Source organism: Falco cherrug, chromosome 7 (assembly GCF_023634085.1).
Source record: "Falco cherrug isolate bFalChe1 chromosome 7, bFalChe1.pri, whole genome shotgun sequence".
In the NCBI taxonomy this organism is placed as follows: Eukaryota; Metazoa; Chordata; class Aves; order Falconiformes; family Falconidae; genus Falco; species Falco cherrug.
Window position 1 is genome coordinate 12,806,138 of NC_073703.1, and position 19,143 is coordinate 12,825,280.

Genomic DNA, 19,143 nt, shown 5'->3' on the forward strand with positions numbered 1-19,143 from the left:
GAAGAATGATCTGAGTCGGAAGCTCCCCAGCCTGCCTCCATAACACTTACCTCTCTTTTCTGTTGCAGATAAATGACTCAGTTTTCCTGTTCAGTAGCCGTGGGCTATTCTTCCTGGTGCTAGATGCATGTTCAGGAGCAGTCGTGAGTAGGCGGCACTTTGGGATGGTTACTGGTGAAAAAGTTGCCAGTGCAATAACTGATTATGTTCAAACATTTATAAAAGAAAGGTAAGCAAACTGCTGAGAGCCTGGTTCATTTAGCAGCCCGTGGGTGATAGACAAAGAAAGGAAAATTGCCTACTTCTGTAACCAAACCTGTGCTCTGGAGAAATCTGGCACAGATTTAACATTTAGAAAACCCAAATATCACCCAGATAATAAGAGAGAAGCAGTGTGTCTGTCCCAGGATTGCACAGCTTAGAGCAGACAGAAACACTTTTTCTGGAAAACTAGCAATTCCTTCAAAACTAACCATTGCTTTTCCACCGTGGAGTAGAGAAGGTCCTTGCAATGCCATTTGCAATCCTGCGCACCTATCCTGGTGTCCAGCAGTTTCCTGGCAGCTGATGATTCAGTTTTCCGTTTCTGAAACGGGTTGGTTTCTGTTTACACTTACTGATTGTTTTTGCCTCTTGTGACAGATGAAAATCATAGGTGTGCCAGATTTTCCAATAGGACTTTTCCTGGGTGAGCCAATGAATAGACCTGCCTGCCCGCAGGCTCTGTTACCTTGCATGTGTCCTGGCAATGGTCTGGATCATCTCTGTTTGTGTCTGTCCCACATTCCTTGTGGTTTTATGTGTCGCCACATAAACATGGAACAACTGAGATTTATAGATAAATTCTTGGCTGCTGGCAGAAGAGGTCAAATAATCAGAAAACAGACTTTCAGACCAAGACTTTTCTGAGCAGTTCATGACCAAAGATTCGAACACTCCTGAGTTATTGCATCTGTATTAATGCACGAGTATGTACATGTATCAAGCGTGCATAAAGTGACGTATACCCATACAATGTCTGTACATTCAGTTTGATTTTCTGGTAGGATGTATATTTTGCAAGTCTAGGCATCCAGCTAAATGCAGCCAGTTGTGCCTGTAATTCATTTCAGGTACAGCTCACTGGGGGCTGAAAGCACAGCTGTGAGGACCAAAGCCAGACTGAAGCTTGACTGGAAATCAGACCCAGGATACAGGTGGTCTCAGAGTCCCAGGATGGCACAGCAACTGGATTTCTTCTGTGCCTCTGTCCCTCTCCCATAAGGGATGCACTTGCAAGCAGTCATTTGTGCTCATTTTGGTTCCATGTGAAGCACATATTTAATTTAGGAACGTTTAAACGGAGGCTTAAACTTCAGAAAGCCGACGTGTGATTGAGTTCAAAGGCATTTAAGCATATTCTTAAAGTTAAACAAGCTCTTAAGTACTTTTCTGAATAGGAGCTTAACGGTCTTGCAGATTCTTGATGAAGTAATATTTTGCAACCATGCAGTAACTACTGTCTCTCTTTTCAGATCAGTTGTTCTCGTGTGCTCTAGTGATATCGCAGATGTGATGGGGAGCTCTGAAATGTCTGTTTTTACCAGGTTAGGTTCAGCAAAGCCTATTGTCTTCCCCAAGGAAGGTAAATGTATTTATTCTACCATGTTTCTTTTGCTTAAGAGTTATCGGTGTGTTTCCGTATCAAAAATGTACACATACTAATACAGTGCTTATCAATCTGTTTCCTACTACAATATGCCAGTATAACCTAGTGAAAGCCTCGGGTTAGGGATGGTGAAAAGTACGGGAGCTACCTAGGGATTTTAACCCTACTCTGCCAGTGAGAAGCTGCACACTGCAAATTTTTCCTTCTAAAGGCAGCTTGTTTTTCTAACTGCCCCCCCCCCCAAAAAAAAAAGAGAAATCATTTGATAAAGATACCATCTCTAAAATTCAACTGCTTTGCAAGGAAAAACAATCATAAACTGAAAAGTTGATGAAAAAGAAAATAGTCTGAAGTTAAGTAAGAGCTATTTATTTTCTGGATAAATGGAAAGAGCAATCACCAGTTTAGGAAAGTTCTTATGACAATTTTACCTTGGATTGCTGCAAAAAATCCATTGGTCTCATTGGTCCAGGAAATCCATGCTGGGTTTCCTACTGGAAATCTGGGGGCTATTGTGCCCAGGTTTGCAGGAATAATTTGAGTGATAAGGAAATCAAGAGAGCAACAAGCCAGCTTGATTCAAATTTCTTATGCAGTCTCTCGAGCAGAGATCAGATGGAGAATTGGCTGTATTTCCAGCTTCCTTTTTCTCTTGGGCGTTTGGGGATATTTTTTTTTTGTTCCCTACTGCTTTACTAAAGTTTACATCAATTTCTGGTTCAAGTTTCAAAGCTCATTGCTATGACCATTCCAGGGGAGGACAGCACAGTCTTTACAGTAGACACAGTGATTTCACTTTGGTGCCTGTTTGATTCCCGAAAAACTGTTTTTTTGAGGTTTTCTTTTTTTTTTGTCCTGAAACTTCATTGCTTCATTCCTTCATCAAAACCTGAATACTTTTGAAAGGAATTTTTTGATTAAAAAGCAATCTTTTTTGTTTGTTTTGTCAAACATTTGTCCCTGAACCACCTGTGCCACTTGTTTGGGTGCAGCGTTTCCAGGTTATTTTAGCTCAGCTCAGCCTTGCAGCCCCAACTACTCCTGAGGCACACAACGCAGCAAGCAGGGCCACTAGCATCCTGGTGACACGGTGGTTGGTGGCCATCTCCTTGCCCTGCCACTTCGGTGGGATGCTGGCGTCCAGCAGTGGGACTAAGCCACCGCTGGCCGATCATGTGCTGCCCCTGTTTTCCTTTCCCTAAGCGCAAGGGTGCTCACCCACGTGGCTGCCCTGATTTCCAGTCTGGGTAATTATGTTCTGCTTCATGAGCTTTCTCCCGCTGATTCAAGTATGCACACTATTTGACTTCACAGATCCAAAAGCGATCGCACGCAGGACTGCTCCGCGCCGGGGGGCTGCATTTCAGGGCAGGCTGGAACCTTGCTCCCGAGTGCATATTGCTTCCGCCAGGAATAATGCAAAAAAGCCCCGACCCTTTTGACCCCAGCAGGATCAGGATTTAGGGTCTTGTTGCCTGGTTTCACAAAACTTTATTTAAATTAGAAGTGTTTACAGGAATAGTCTAGATCCAACCAGCTGCAAATAGCCTTTGGGAGTCTTTGCAATGAAAAGCATAATATAAACACAAGACATTATTATTAAAATGGAAGAATACATAATGCCTTTGTACTTTGTGACAGCAGAGGGCCAGAGCAGAGCTGACATGGGGGATATTTAGGCATAACAGGAAGAAACTGATGTAAACTAATAAAAGAAGGATTCAAGCGCCTAACCATTTTCATGTAGTCAAATATGAAAAAGTATCAGTCGTTCAAAAATAAAGAGTGAAACAATGTTCCTGCTAACTGATGTATGGGAACCTACCTTAGCTTACTGAAATACCTGCAGATCTGCGATGCAGTGAGGTTACAGCTTCAGCAAGGCCCATTGCCTTTTTTATCACTCTTTTTCTCTCCTAGATGTTCTATTATTTTAATCCAAGGAGAAAAAGAAGGGCTAAGAAGTTTCCATGATGTGTGGAGGGGGTCTGTGCCACGCTGCTACCCAGAGGGTCACTCTCTTTGTGTCTGTTTTTCAGGGAGTTTTGCCATGCTTGGCTATAAAGGACAAGCCAAACCCTCCTGGATTAAAGTCCTTAATCATGCTGGTTATCAGAAAGCTGCTTCTTTACAACATTATGTTCCCTTGAAGCTGAAAGAGTATCAATGCCCAGCTAATGCCAACGAGTTGCTAACATTCGCTTTTTCTCAGAACCACTCGGAGCACATCCCTGCGGGGGCTGCAGCCCCCGGGGGTTAGCATCACTGGGGCAGCACCAGCCAGGCAAAGCCCCCCGCCGTCACCAAAACCTGCTCTTGTTTCATGGGATTGTACCAAACCGATGGTGTTCACTTGTGTATTTTATAACTAATAAATATATTCTCATCTCACCCACTGTGGTAGAGCTTTATTTTCCAAATGGTGCTTCACAGGGCAGAATAGGAGAAGCCTGTGGGCTGCCCTTCCCGGAGAGAAGTGTTTTTACGTATCTGTGATTTGATATCAAAAGGTAAGTTTTGAAGGCAAGAGCCTGCTCTCTGGTATCACAGGAACTGGAAATGAAATTTGGCGTGGAAACTTTAGCAACATCCAGTGAAACAGATGTACTTCAGCAGAGGTAGAGAATTCTCCCTTCAGTCCTGTTTTCCCTTCGTTAATGCCTGCTTTTCAAAAACCTAAGTGTCCATCTGCTGTAGCGTCTCAGGTGAGCTCAGTAACACCTGCCTGGTAAGCATGCCATAATCTTGCGACACTATCTTCTAATCAAACTGAATATATGCAGTGTTATAACAACAAAGAGTTATAAATGCATGTCTGTCTGTAGCTAATGACTGGTGAAACACTGTTTGTCCAACTGATGTGAACATTTAATTAAAGACCTACAGGAATAAACCCCAGGATAAAGTATGTGTTGCACAGGGTAAATTCTTGCGTTTCTTTCAGACAATGCTTGTATTGACTTTCTGCTCCCATTGAGGACTGAAATACTGCCAGTATTAGTGGCTAATTCTCTTTGATTTTTTGTTTATGCTGCTGGTTTTTTGAAGTAAAGACAAAAATAGAGCTTTGTATGCAAACTGAGAAACAACCGATGACCTCACTGACTGCAGTTTAAGTACAAGGTTACCCTGAAATGATGAGAGGCTCTTTTTGGTTTGAACACAATGTTACTTGGTGACGGCATGACAGAGGGGGCAGGCAATTTCAGACTGTCCGTGTCTTTGCCACACGGGCTACTCAAAGAGGTAGGTGAATGTTTTGTTACTAATGTCCTGTTGTTTCTTTGGAATTCTCAGAAATGTCCAAACAAGTTGCTCCAGGAAAAGGTTAGTGTTTTGTTGGCCAGACTTTTGCTCCCCAGTGAGTTAGTCGCTCTGGCATCCGCACACCGGCCAGCTGATATTGTGCCTCTGAGTGGGGACTGAACTCCTCGGCTGGGACGCTTGCCACCATCAGGCACATACCGCCTGATGGTCCTTGGATGTGGGGTGAGAGGACACCTGAGAGGTTTACAGGCAAAGAAGGAGACCGTGACTCCATCCCCACACCAGGTAGGATAGGTGCGAGTCGGCTTTAGCCAGGGGAGAGCTGCTGGTTTGCTAGAAAAGTGAAGAAATCCCTGATGCCTCTTAGTAAAAAAGCGATGGAGACTGACGTCTTCGGTGGAGAAGTGGTACAAGAGGCCAAGCGGCTGGGACTGACCCTCTAAGGAGCTCCCTGAAGTCCTTTTGAACTCCTATTAATACCTAATTGTTATGATTTCTGAGGCTGTGCAGGGGAAGAGAAGCAAGATGTTTTTGGCCTATGAGCGTAAGACCAACATTGGAACAAGCACTTACAGAGCAAGCTTTTAGCTTTTTGGAGATTTATTTGATAATCTCTGACAGGTCCAGACCCTGGATCCCAATAAAACTTTGCAGAGCTCTAACCCCGGGCTGAGACTAAACAATTGGCAAAGGAAGAGCTTGGTGAAGGAAGGAGAGGAATGTGCCTAAACCTCTGAAAAATCTCTATTCCCCCTCCCGCCCCAGAAGGAGAGCAAATGGCAAATGTCCTGGAGAGGAAGGCGTGGAGCCGTGGCAAGCCAGATGCAAACAGTGAAGTACCACAAAAGCAAAAAGAAAAATATTTACATCCTGATGCAGTTCTTTGGGTAGCTGAAAGCAGCAGTTTGAAGAGGATTCAGGATGCTGTGATCCTTTTCAGCCACTGCACGCGTTTTCCTTACCTTGGGAGGGAAAAAAGGATTCAAAATTAGGGACGGTCTGTAGAGGGTACAGTTCCTCCACGGACCCTTGGAACATTCGAGATGATGTTTTCAAAGGCCACCACTAACTTGGCACTCACCAGAAGCCTGTGTGACTGAAGCTGTGGGGGTAAGTGTCGCGTGGGCGTTGTGCTTGTGGGAAGCTGTCATATTCCTCCCGCGGATTTCCTGAGCAGGAGGATCTCCACCCGCATGCTAGAGCCTGCATGGACTGTGTGCGTGTCCACATGGACCTGCAGCTAATCCAGGCACGTTCAGTACGTGTGATGCATTCAGGATACAAGGCCGTCCTGGGGGCTGTTACCCCCGGAGTGGTGGGACTGGCGCCCCCCAAAAGCATTAGCTGGGCTATACACTGAGTTACTGCCAGCAGGCACAGCAAAGCCAGCGCACCCTGGAGCTCAGCAAAGGGGGCTCAGCTTCCCACCGCTTTGGTGCTTTGAAATCTTCATTCGGTGGATGAAGGTTTAATTCAGTGAAATGCTGAATACTTCGAAAGCCTGTGAAACTGGGAGTCAGTCAGCCTCAGATGGGTGGAGTGATTGAATTGCAAATGATTTTGTTTAGCTGAGCCAAAACATGCTTCCTTTCCTCTTCAAGGTCTTTAAGACTCTTAAAAAAAAAAAAAAAAAAAGGTTAATTTTGAAGAAACAACATAGCTTTAAAATAACTTTTTTCCCCCTTTTATTTCTGTTTCAAAATAGTTTGCCAATATCACAACACATTTACAAACACCTTAGTTTCCTTTAATGTATTCATTGTAAAAATTTCCTCTGACTCCTGCTCCTCATTCAGAATCTGTTTTTATGAACATCAGGAATGAAGGAATTTGCAGTGATGTTTATGTACAAAATACGTGAGCAGATCCTTCTTCCTTGTAGGGAAAGTTATTAGATAAATTCGTCAGAAACCAAGGTTCATTGGGAAGAAAATCAGAGTGCTGCTTTTGGCTCCAATATTGATTTCATGGGAAGTAAAGTCTGTTCCTGAGTTTGATCCTCCTCTACCTGCTAGTGAAAAAGAGCATCTAGAGGGTGGGTGACAAGCACAAGATCAAGATGTAGAGCAGAGCCTGCTACGCTGCTGTCATGAGCTGGGACTGGGAAATTTTCATTAGCGTTCTCTAGAAACGTGTTTGTTTATTTGTGAGGCTGTCTGAAGGCTTCAGCGGTGCTTGTGGCTGGGTGTGCACAGGAGTGCCACTGTGGCAAGAGCTGGCGTGTCCTCGGGTCATAAAGGCAAATGTGGTCCTCAAATCCATCTTCCTAGCTGGGGCTAAAATGCAAAATTCCCTGAGTGGGGTGTGAGGAGAGTCGCCACCATGCCACATCAGCAAGAAGGTAGCAGAGGTGCTAATTAAACAGCTCCTCTCTCTCTCCAGAATCAGCTTCCAAATTGATGTTGGCTTTCGTGCATATGAATGAGAAAACATGCACAAGGGTTCAGAGCCAGCCATCAAACTGCTAAAACCTCAGCGTCAGCTGTGGCAGTGGGAGGGTCTGGGTTTGGCCACCCAGGGTGTCCACGGCCACGGCACTGACCCGGGGGGCTCTCCTGGAGCATCTCGCCTGGCAAAGATGCTCCCTGGGGAACACAGATTTCACTCAAAGGTCATCTCAAGGACCAGTGCAGATTATTGTCTGCTGAGAATTTGCTCCCATCAGGCTGACACTTTTCCATGTGAGCTTTTCCTATTCTTCTCTCGGGACAGCTCCGGATCTCCGCTTTGCTTCTGCGCAGGTCTGTGGCCTCCCTTGCTGGGCAGTAGCAGCAGTAGTTGCCATCAGGTTTCTTGCTCCTGTTTGACATCTTTTTCGGGGGGACTAGGTGGCTGCTGCTTTTCTCCCATCCTTGCCATGTTTGTGAAGGATGGTTAATGCTCCCATTATGCCCTGCTCGACATACCAGAAAGGAGCCTCATCTTCAGCAGATGCTGAAGGTGCATCCTCTGAGGTCTGTCAAGCCAGTCTTAAAAAGCGTTTTAAACTAGACAGTATTGGGAGTTAGGTTTTTAAAATTTTGATGCCAGGCTTGGGGGGTTGCCCAGAGTCACGCAAGGTGGCAAGCTGAGGCTGGAGCCTGGTGTGTGTTTCTGAATGGCTGTGCCACCCAGGGAGCTCTGCTCTGCCCCTGGGATTTAGGGTGTCCATGTGACCCCAGCATGATGCGTGTGACCATCTAGTTTCCCCGGAGCACTCAGAGCACTTCTTTGCTGTTTAGCTTTCGGGATTGTCTGCTTTGCATTGCCTCCAGCATAAGAATCGCAGGGAGGGCAGTGGACAGGGATCCCTGACCGTGCAGTGCACTTTCTAGCACTGTGTTGCTGCTGACACCTGCAGTAGCAGCCAGCTGAGGACTAATGGTTTCCTGCATCTACTTTTAGCATTGTCTGCTGCTATTGTTCACTTTTTGGAAAGATCCAGCAGCTGGGAATCATTTCAGAAAGCCTGCCTTGCCAGATGCAGAGATAGAAGTCCCACTTGCCATTGCCAGGCAGCTTGTAATGGCTAGATGAAAAAGCTTTTCTCACCCAAGAGAGGAGTCACAGATGGTATTTGAGAAACGCTGGAGATGATAGGCTTAGGAGGACACTTGTATGGCCATCATGCTCTCGGAGTGCCTGGATCGGCAGGGAGATTTGTTGACATTGCCGGTTACGTCAGAGCTGAAGGCAGCCACGTGGCGCCTGTTCAAGGGAGATGCAGTGTGTTGCTGTACCCCCACGCAGCTCCGAGCGCTGAGCTGACCCAAGCTGGCTGGCAGGAGGTAGCGGAGTCCTCTCCAGCAGATGTTGATGAAAAAAGTTGCTACCTTTTCCTCTTCTTACATTTAACAGTAAAATCAAACATGTCAGCGTTTGTGTCAGATGTTTGGGAAAGATGCTTAACTGAAAGCTTTAAAGGAAAATTCCTGAGATTATCCTCCGAGCAGCGTTTTTCCAGGAGTGTGTTAGTCAGGGCTGAATCAGAGGAGTCGGATCCTCTTGGCCCTCTCGGCTTTCAGCCTTTCCAACCCAAGTGCCAGTTAGTCCTAACGCCGCAAGGAGCTCGGGCTTGCCACGAGCCGAATCAAACCCCTTACCTCAAAAAAAAAAAAAAAGCCACAAAATAAGCAGGATATTCTTTGGACTGTGGCAGATCAGACACTACAAAAACACTGAAGCCTGGCAGGCAGCTGACGCCTCCACACATGGCATGGCTTTCCAGTGTCTGATCGCTTGTTGTGATCTCTGCTGATGAAGATGGATGTAATCAGGGAAGCAGTCCCCAGTGAGCAACCGGGGATGTAACACCAGAAGCCATTTTGCACAGCCTGATGGTAAGTACTGTGCAGTTCTTGGCACTAAAGAGAGCAAAGTCTGTGACATTTCTTAAACGTATTTCCTACCAGTTTGCTACAGGTTACTGTCAGAAACAAGATCACGAGCAGAGACCATCCTCTGAGTTTTTAATCACCCAGAACAAAGAAATTTCTTTGCTACCTATGAAGCAACAGGAGAGCAAATGCATGCCAGCCCTGCCAAAAAATCAGCTCCTCCCTTTTATTTCTGTGAGCTCTGATATCATCTGAATGTATTTTATGACCAATAACTTATTGGAATCTGGTTTTATGTGACACTAACATACAGCTGTGTCCACGCTACAAGAAACACTGTTTATCTGCAATGACCATCCTGCGGTATTACCGCTTGTTTAGTTTTTCCTCTATTGTTAAGGCAGAATCTAGTGATTGGGTTTGCAGATTAGGCTGTGTAATCATCACTAATAAATCTTGACATTTTAATGGTGACTGCTGTACTTTGGGCGTACCTCTAATAATGTTCCTTTTAAAGAGCCCTGGCTTATCAAACAGTGGTGGTTGATGCTATTAAAATGTCAGACACGTGCAGCCTGGTTCTGGCACTAATTCCACAGCGACAGTATTGCTCTCTGATAATGTATATCATTCAAAGTTATAGCGTTATTAAGTGCATTCCTCTCTTCTACTGCTCTGTAACAGCATTTCAGCACCTGATAGACTGTACCAAACTCTAAGTCTATGCTGCTTCCAAAACTCATGGCTGTCAAATACACTATACTAAAACAAGCAAACATTTTCCTGCTGGAATATTTCTTGACAAAACTGCTTCTAATGAGATTTTTAATACAATCATTGGATTACATGTAGTTCAAACGTATCATTGTACTTTGAGCTATATCACCTTTATGAAAAGCACAGGCATGTGTCTTGCATATATACATTGTGAAATTTGCTCCAGGATAAATCCTGGCTTCTTGCGTATCTTTTTCTTCTGTTTTTTGTTTGGTTTGTATTAACAAGTGACATGAAAAATAACATGTGCTTTTTACCCTAAAGAAATTGGGGCACCCTGGAGTTTTTTCCAATTGCTTTTTTTTGCGTCTGTCTAAGCTGTGCGATGCATACTCTTATCCCGTTTCATCATTGTGATGTGATATGACACCTACAAATAAATTTCTTCAATATTGCTCAGATACTGGCTTACATGGTAAGACCTAATGGCTCCAAGGACTACACGTGAATTTTAAACAGTGCCTTACAAATACACAAGAAGTGGGTGTCCTTGCCTCCGTGTGAATACATGTGTCAATAAATTGTCATGAGGATGGGGCAAAGCTGCAAAATCAATCACTGGAGACTGGAGAGAAATATGTTAATTCTAACTTTGACTTTCATGACACTGCTTGTTTGTTTTTGCTGGGGGTTGGCTGCTGAAGAAACAAAACCAACATTAGGTAGGCTGGTTTCAAAAGCAGCTTTTGGCTTTGCAATAAGAGCTGGCACACTAAATAAACAATGTTTTCTTGGATCTGAAATCTAAGAAACTGCATGCTTCAGCCTGGAAGTGTGAGTACGGTTTATCTTGGGGATGCACAAAACACCATTGCTAAAAATGTGTGGGTAGTACAGGGGGAGAGAGGTGCCATTGCAAGGTTACTTCGTGAAAACTTGTCACTCTGCAAACACCTTCTCTGTTGTGTTTCATTAGTTTCTTGCACATGTGAATAGGCGGCCCTAGAGAGTCTTGACACGGGATGTGTTTATGCAGCGTTCCTAAGGTGGTTTTGGTTACATCTGGTGGTTGCTTTCTGAGTGTCTATTTGGATTCCCAAGTGGGTTTATCCTAAACCAAACAAAGGGTGAGGAACTGCCCGTGGATTCTTGCTCTGCTCATGCTGGTCCCGAAGTGGCATGAAGGTGTTCTCAGCCATAGAGCTGCATGGGAGTGGAAGCGGTCTGGCACAAGCTGGCTATAACCTTTTTTGTGTAATGAATGGTTTTTGCAATGAGCTGGGAAAAAGAAGTGACATTTGCTTAATACGCTTTCTTCACAGGTATCCACCCAAAGAATTAAAAATCCTGAAGAATGGCTCTACTTACCTCTAAATATCTGGCTGAATATTTCATTTTTCTTCTGTTTGTAATCTCTTCTGTAAGCACAGGTAAGTTTTACCTGCCATGGGAAAGGAGGGCATGGTTTGTAACATTGTTTTTAAATAACGACGTTGCTGGTTTAAATTGAGCAGTTTTTTACTCTTCTTCATATGAGTCAAGGACAGAGCGAGAAAACTGAGAAGTAAAGCAGTTTTCTGATGTGCCCATACTCCTGATCAAAGGCAGCTGGAGTGACAAAGACTGAAATTTCTGAGCAGGTGAAAGTACCCTCAGGAATCCGTCAGACTCTGCCACACATTCTTAAAACAAACCCAAACCCGACACACTGCCACAAAGAAATAACAAAAGAAACCTCAGGTCCTAGTAGCTGTGGCTGTAGGCTGTGAAGTCGAGCATTTTGCTGCATTGCCCAAGCCCAGATGTGGATAGCAAAAAGCTCTGGGGTGGGACATCCCTGCCCCCTTGGGCTTTGTCTCTTCCAAGTTGCCCTTTCCCTAAGCAGTTAAGGAAAGGGGGAAAGGGAAGATTGATATACATATTCTAAATACAGCTAATTTGGCCAGTTGTATTAGTTTAAAACAAAGAGACCATATGTCTTGCCCCAAAAGCTGCAGCTGCATGAAGCAACACATTTCACTGCCTCCCCCAGGCCCTTTTGGTGAAGAAGCAGAATGTCCAGTTCATTCTTTGTGCTGGGTAGAAGTTGCACTCTTATTTTCAAAATGACACTGAGAGTAATAAGCTGGCAAGGTACCTGGACCAGCTGGCAGAAGGTGCTCAGCCCCCCGGTGTCCTTGGCACAGTGGGTGTGGGTGATGTGCCTGGCTTCTGCTCTCTGGTATGAATTGGTTCATGAAACTGGGAATTTGGGTTCTTTGCTCTGCATTGTATCGGCTTTTGCTGATGTCATCCCAAACACCAGTGTGAATTCCTCTTGATTTCCCCTTAGGCTTTACTCTCTACCTCTCTGTTTCTAAATAATGAATTCTGGGGGCACAAGTCATCTTTCAAGACTCAGGATGCTCTTTTGGACCGTAGTATAGCCAAGTAATTGGTAAAATGAACAAGCTTTTATCCTGTCCACTTAATCTAGTTGATAAATTATACCTCTGCATTTGAATCGATTCTTTTGGTTTTATTTAGTTTCTCATCATGAACAAATTTTTCTATTATCCTTATTCCTCTGGGAATAACAGCTCATTTTTTTAGATTTGTTGTCAGTGTATATTACAATTATATTTGAACCACCTATTTACAATGTGACCCTCGTTTCCTGCCTGATATATTTATCTTTTCCAAGCCTTATTAATCCTGTGTGTCTTCTGGTAGGAACCCAGAAACTCCCCGTTTTCCTCAATTGCTGTAGATCAGAAGAAGGGCCTCTGACATCACTGATACACTTGGCACAAGTGATATCAAAATCAGGTCGTGGGTGTTTATCAGTATTTGACTTGCTACCTACTAGACCTCTTTGATTTGATCACTTCATGTATACGGAAAAGGTTTGCAAATAGCTAAGGCATATGTTGCCCACAGGGGATGTCCCTTCTCACCTCGAAAAGCTGGTATTTAATGGGTCTCCGGAGACATTAAGGCAGTGGCTGGTCCAATGCTATGGTTTTCTTAAGACACGAAACTTGTGGAGGAATCTGAGAGGAGGCTGGATGCAGATGGACAGGTTTTGTTTCTGTTGCTGTGGAATTAATTGCAGGCGACCCCCAGGCTTCCCAGTGGCAGCGCAACCCGCTCGCTGTCAGCTACACCTGCACCGGGACATGTGTCCTTGAATGGATTCACATCATTGTCCTTTCCATTAACGGGAGGCATTAGTATCTGTGGGGTAAAACCCACCCAACTTTACTTACTAGTTGCCAGAGGCACAACCCTGCTGAAATCCAGGTGTTTATCCCATGTCTATTACCATTGATTTGTGGATCCTATGGTTTTCCTATGTTGGGTTTTTTTTGTTGTTGTTTTAAAGGCTAAAAACTGGAGAGCTGGTGAGAGCTCCCAACCATTTCTGATAGCAAAGGGCTCATTGCTCCAACTTCCACTGACCTCAGCTTCCTAGGATTAGAAAATCTTCTGCTCTTAGAAAATATACATCATACATGGGACTCTCGCACTTGCAGTTTTGTTGATTAGAGTAAGATGTGAGGCTCACATATCAAGTGAGATTGTATGGGGGGAAATATTTTATCTTAAGTAAATACTTACAACTTGAGACTTGGTTTTTGTATAAAAGCCTTTTAGACTAACACGTCATGGCAGTCCGTAATCAAATTTGTGTGTGTAGACTGGTGATGTGTGAACCCAAAGTGAATGAATCCTTATTGCTTCTGCCTGGAAAAGCTCACAAACCCAGGGTTTCTCCTGAGATTCCTGTTGCTCTCTGTTACTGGGTGGACTGGTAATTCCTTGGTGTTTGGTGTTTTCACATTAGATTGAGCACGTTTACTTTCCACCTGCAGTGAAAACACAGTATGCAAACATTTTAACATCTTTACATTAAACAAAGCTTTTCAAACCTCACAGGTGTTTTGGGGGCACTGTAAAAGTAGTGGTTGTTTTATCCTTTCATCAACATCTTCCCTGGGCTTGTGAAAGGCTTTGTGTCTGAATGGTATGAAGGCAGGAATGGCTCAGCTATGACCTCTCCTCGGTAGTTTTCTGGAAACTGCATCCCTTGCAAGACTCCTGTGCATCAGGTAGCGGGTTTTTCCATGCTTCCAGAAAACAGAAAAACATACAGCTTAAGCTGCTGTTTGTTTTCTTTTGGTCATGACCCGCATGTACTCTGCTGCACTGAGATATCGCTGTGTTCCAGGGAGTCAGCAAAAGGGGGTACTCAGAGAACGATACTGTAAAGATGCCCAGATATGGAGCTTTCTGCCTTGCATCCAACAAAAGGTAATTGTCTTCACTATCCACCTCTGCCCAGCAGAAGCAGCTGTCACATGCCCTGATAACGATCCTGAGTTGGAAAACTGGAACCCAGGTCACAATGAGGAAAACCACGTTGAAATCCGTAATGGCAGGAAGCTCCTTCTCTCTTCTTCTGCGACTGTCCACTCTATCCACATCACGGACGGAGGTAAAACGTGCTGGTGGCGAGGCTGGGCAAAGAGTGCTTTCCACTGGGGCTGGTTAAATCACCCTGCCTCATGCTGGGGGAGCCTCCTGCTTCTTGCTGAGAACTGGGTGGCTGCTGGACAAACACAGCTTCGATTCAGTACGGCGGGGTGGGTGGTAACTGAGATGCTATCGGCAGTTTAGCCATTATGTTCAACTTATTTGCTGTCCTTTCTAGAAAATTTACAAAAGTAGCTCATTATACTCTTTAGTTCTATTTCTGTGATTTGCTTCAAAAACATTTTTTTACTAAATCATTCCCCCTATAACATCATACCATGATAGCAGTGTTCTCAGGGTCTCAGGACAGGGCAGACACATATGTGCCTCTTTGTCTCTAAGGACAGAGACACAGTGTTGCTGGTGCCTGTTCATATGAATAGTTTTATTCATCTTAACTCTGAATTTCTGTCTCAGTTTTGAATGTGTCCTTTTCCGTGCAAATCTTGATTGCATTCTTCATGAATTGGACAGAATAAAACCCATCTAATCTCTTTAGGATTTGTCTTGAGAACTGTTTTGGGGAGGATGGGCAGAATTTTTCACAAATTTTGATGAGAGCCCAGCACTGGGGTTTAGTGCAATGGTATCACAATCTCCTGTGAGCTGCTGTGTGTTAAAGCAAATGTCATAACCTTTTCTACTTAGGAAAACTGGTCATTAAAGATGATGTGCAGCCTATCATTTTGCGTACTAGACATATACTCATTGAAAATGATGGAGAGTTGCATATTGGCAGTGAGATGTGCCCTTACCAAAGCAATGTGATTATCATCTTATATGGGCGGTATGTATGCATGGTAAAATATTATCTTAGAGCTTTCTAGGATCTCTCTTCCACAACAGGGAACAAAATTTCACACATCCTTAAAATTACATTTTCTCAGATATCCTTATCATCAGCGCTCTGTGGAATGTTCAGTAGCTTTTTAACCGATTTAAATGGACTGTAAAAAAAGACACAGTTTTGGTCCTGGTTTTCAAATCCTACTGGGAGATGAGCACTGGGGTATTTGGACATGCCAGAAAATCAAGTATGCACCTTGCCACCACTCAAGCTGACTTTCCAGGAGAGGGTTAAAACCTGAGGAGTTCTTTTATTCTGAAAAATTCTCCTCCCTAAACATCCTTTCTGCATGAGAGTGGTGAGCCAAAGGGTAATGTATTTATGTCCTGCAGATTGCTACAGGATCTTTTAGAATTTCACAGGTGCCAAGCTCATATTTAACAACCACTGGAGCTCCTAGCTCCTGGTTAGGATCTCACCTTCCTCCAGAATTCAAAACCACAAACATGTCATTTAGCCCGAGCTTCAGGCCTCCTCTGGCCTGGATATAATGAATATAACATGTATAATTTGCGTTCCAGATATCTGCTGGTCTTCAATAGCTGCTAGTGTAATTCCAAATAATTTATTTTCTGTAGAATGTGGGCAGTTGCCGATCCTTAGAGCAGTTGAAAGAAATGCATTGCAAGTCATGACACTTCCCTCCCTGGGCCACAGCTGAACAAGGGGAGAGGCTCCTTGGCTGCCAGATACAAACCCCAAACTGGTTCCTTTCCTCCCTCCCTGCTGCAGAGCGGATGACGGCAGCCAGCCAAATCCCTACTTTGGGCAGAAGTATCTTGGAGTAAGTAAGGGTGGCACTCTTGAGATCCATGGAAAGAAAAAGCTCTCCTGGACTTTCTTAAACAAGACTCTTCATCCCGGTGGCCTGGAAGAAGGTGGATACTACTTTGAAAGGAGCTGGGGCCATCGGGGTGTCATTGTCCATGTCATTGACCCAAAGACGGGGGCAGTTGTCCATTCAGATCGGTGAGTGACTACTCAACTTCTAAATGTGAGGATCTTTGGGAACAGGTGGGGGACAGCATCTCAGCAAGCTCAGAAACCTGCATTTTAGCATCTTCTTCAAATGTGTGTTTTTGAATATATATACAATTCTTTCTCAATCAGCAACCTCCAAAACCAAAGAGTGGGTAGTGTTACTATCTTGCTGTTCTGTTAACTAGATTCGGATTAAAGAAAAAGCCCTTAATATGCCATTAGACAAGCGCTTTTGCAATGGGATAAAATATCACTGTAAACAATACAAAAGAGTTATTTCTTTATAACACTTGCTTTTCAGTACATAAAGCTGTGATGCCCACTGAAGTGAATGGTTTTGCGTGTTTTTATCACTTTAGGTTTGATACTTACAGAGCAAAAGAGGAAAGCATACGTCTTTCCCAGTACTTGGGCAGAGTTGTGAATGGCATGATCCTGTCAGTTGCAGTGAACGATGAAGGATCTAGAAACTTGGATGACTCGGCCAGGAAAGCAATGACCAAACTGGGCAGCAAGCATTTCCTCCACCTTGGGTTTAGGTATGTGCCAGTCCTGCCAGTTCTTCCAGCACAGAGGCTTTATTATGCTCCTGAGATGTCCAAATAATTCCACTCTCTCAAAGGCACAAAGTTATTTTACATGGAGGAAAAAAAAACCAAACCCAACCAAAAAAGAGGGAAACTTCTCAATGCGAAGTTTTAGCAGTTAATTAGATAGTCCAAGATGCACTCAGTGTCTATATTAGGTATTTTTATTAGCAGATTGAGGAAGAGCATATGATTCACATTAAAAAAGATGTTTTTCCAAGATATTGTTCCCATAAGTTACTTATTCCAATTTATTTTCAAGCCATCACCCAAAGATTTAAATAGCATATCTGCACACATTGGATTCAGTGGGCTGAACATTATGGAGGGTAGAATAATAGCTGTGTAGCCCTGGCTAAATACATATAGACATACATCCAGCATATTCTTCAGCTTGTCCAATACATATTCAGGGACTTGTGCAGCACAGAAGTTTAGCAAGCATGAATTTATCCTGTGGACTGTAAATACTTCTGTGGCCAATACAGCGTCTGTGTTGGCACACATACTGTTGAGAATATTTGCTATTTACCTAACTGCCATTATATTTTTTATGTTTATCTGAATTTATGTAGGCTTTCTTTTTTTTTTTTTTAAGAGGCACTAAGAAGGTCACTGTAGAACACACACAAAAATAAATCTGCCTTGTAGGGAGAAGCAGTTCAATACAGCAGCCTGTGGGAACAAACAAGTGTCAGCTGGGCACATGCAGATGGAATAAGATTTGGGGTGGTTGATGAAGAAGTTGTGTCAAATATTACAGGGACTCCTGTGCACCAGATAATTCATTTCAAAGAATCGACTAAGGCTCTAGACATAGTCTTCAAAACCAGGCTACCTCCATCAGTGCAATGCTTGCTCTCAAATACCCAGACCCTATTTTAAAGCCCAGTAGTCTGCTGGGTTTCTTTTCAAAAACTAGAATTAGGGAAACAGGAAAAGATTTTTGAACATTATACTTTTTTTTCCAGTTGTGCAACAGGAAGAGATTGATGGGTTTCGCATATGTTTATAAAAGTAAATTGCACTTGATGTTTTTAGGCTGCTGTGGTGTTTTAATGCTAGTTTCTCACTTCTTTGCCATAAATGCTTATAATGGGAATACCATAGCAATTCATCCATGGAAGTGTGACTTTCCACATTGCTATTCTTTGCAGTCAAAAAGCTAATAGCTGTTATCTGTAATCATGCTGTTATCTGAAATACCACAATATTTCCTTATACAAATACTAGGGACATTGTGGGTACCGTAACACAGCAGTAGTTGGTAAATATTGTCTTCCACTGGCATACTGGTTTGTGGAAACATACCTGCATCTTGGTGCCTTATTTAAAAGACTGTATTTTTAGGAGACTCCTTAGCATTTAAGTTCATCAATTTCAAAAAAAACCCCATTGTCTGGGTGGCAGCTGGGACCAGATTTACAGAGGCAGTTAGATGGCAGAGTGGAAGACAGGCAGCTTTGTCAGATGTAACCAAGCTTTTCTCCTTATGCAAATTGAACTTTCACTTCACTTTAATGTAACAAGATTTAGACATCTTGCTTTATGTTTCAGACACATCTATAACTATGAATAAGGGTGTATATACCTGACAGGTGCTTTTTGGAATTTTTTGGAGTATCTTAAAAAAAATATTCAGGATGGGAAAATTATACACACATGTACATACTTGAACATCCATGGCAAAGGAAGGCCCTGACAGAGGACAGTGGATGGATTTTTCTTTCTAACACGCCCTTGTAAGCGTTCTCACCCTTCACCACTGCCCAGCACCTGGGCTTTGCTGGCTGGTCCTGCTGAATCCTGGTGGTCAGGTCTTCTCAGCTCCCTGCTGGTGGCTGGGGCTGACCATGGGCATCACTGACATGACAACAGTGTAAGTCCCAGGCAGTAATTTGGCTCAGGCAATTTCTGTTTCCCGTGTTGTGAGGTGCCACTCGAATCGGGCTGTTCAGCTGTAGGCTGGGTTGTTTTCTGACTCTGGAGGCAGCAGCAGTTATGTGGACAAATTCCTGTCTATCTCCAGTTGCTCCATATTCAATCAGATTGTGAAGTTGTGCAACTCCCCCTTGCTGTAGCAGAGCCGATGAGCAGTGCCGATTTATCCAAAAATGTTTTTATCCTCCTGGCATCGCATTCAGTTGCCTGTTTGCTGAGTCCAGCACATAAGGAATCAAAAGAAAATTCTGCATTCCTCCTCTATTGTCGTTTTGAAAAGTCAGTTTACTCTTTAAGTGTAAGCTCCCACCCCCTTCTACTAAT

At 43.7% G+C, this 19,143-nt stretch overlaps 2 protein-coding genes across 4 annotated transcripts in view; both read left to right on the top strand.

The window, feature by feature from the left end:
* The window catches only part of LOC102047789 (cell surface hyaluronidase-like), a 50,707-nt gene extending 46,668 nt beyond the window's left edge, over positions 1 to 4,039 (top strand). Inside the window, exons 21-23 of the mRNA XM_055715878.1 lie at positions 69 to 229; positions 1,515 to 1,624; positions 3,688 to 4,039. Coding sequence (XP_055571853.1) covers positions 69 to 229; positions 1,515 to 1,624; positions 3,688 to 3,908 — 492 coding nt within the window. The 3' untranslated portion in view covers positions 3,909 to 4,039. The remainder of the gene's footprint in view (positions 1 to 68; positions 230 to 1,514; positions 1,625 to 3,687) is intronic.
* CEMIP (cell migration inducing hyaluronidase 1) overlaps positions 1 to 19,143 on the top strand; it is a 114,079-nt gene that overhangs the window by 46,227 nt on the left and 48,709 nt on the right. For 2 of the 3 annotated variants that reach the window (XM_027801612.2, XM_027801610.2), the window contains exons 2-6: positions 11,271 to 11,378; positions 14,273 to 14,425; positions 15,112 to 15,250; positions 16,043 to 16,279; positions 16,651 to 16,830. In XM_027801612.2, coding sequence (XP_027657413.1) covers positions 11,303 to 11,378; positions 14,273 to 14,425; positions 15,112 to 15,250; positions 16,043 to 16,279; positions 16,651 to 16,830 — 785 coding nt within the window. In that variant the 5' untranslated portion in view covers positions 11,271 to 11,302. The remainder of the gene's footprint in view (positions 1 to 11,270; positions 11,379 to 14,272; positions 14,426 to 15,111; positions 15,251 to 16,042; positions 16,280 to 16,650; positions 16,831 to 19,143) is intronic. The other variant, XM_027801611.2, reaches the window with a different exon arrangement.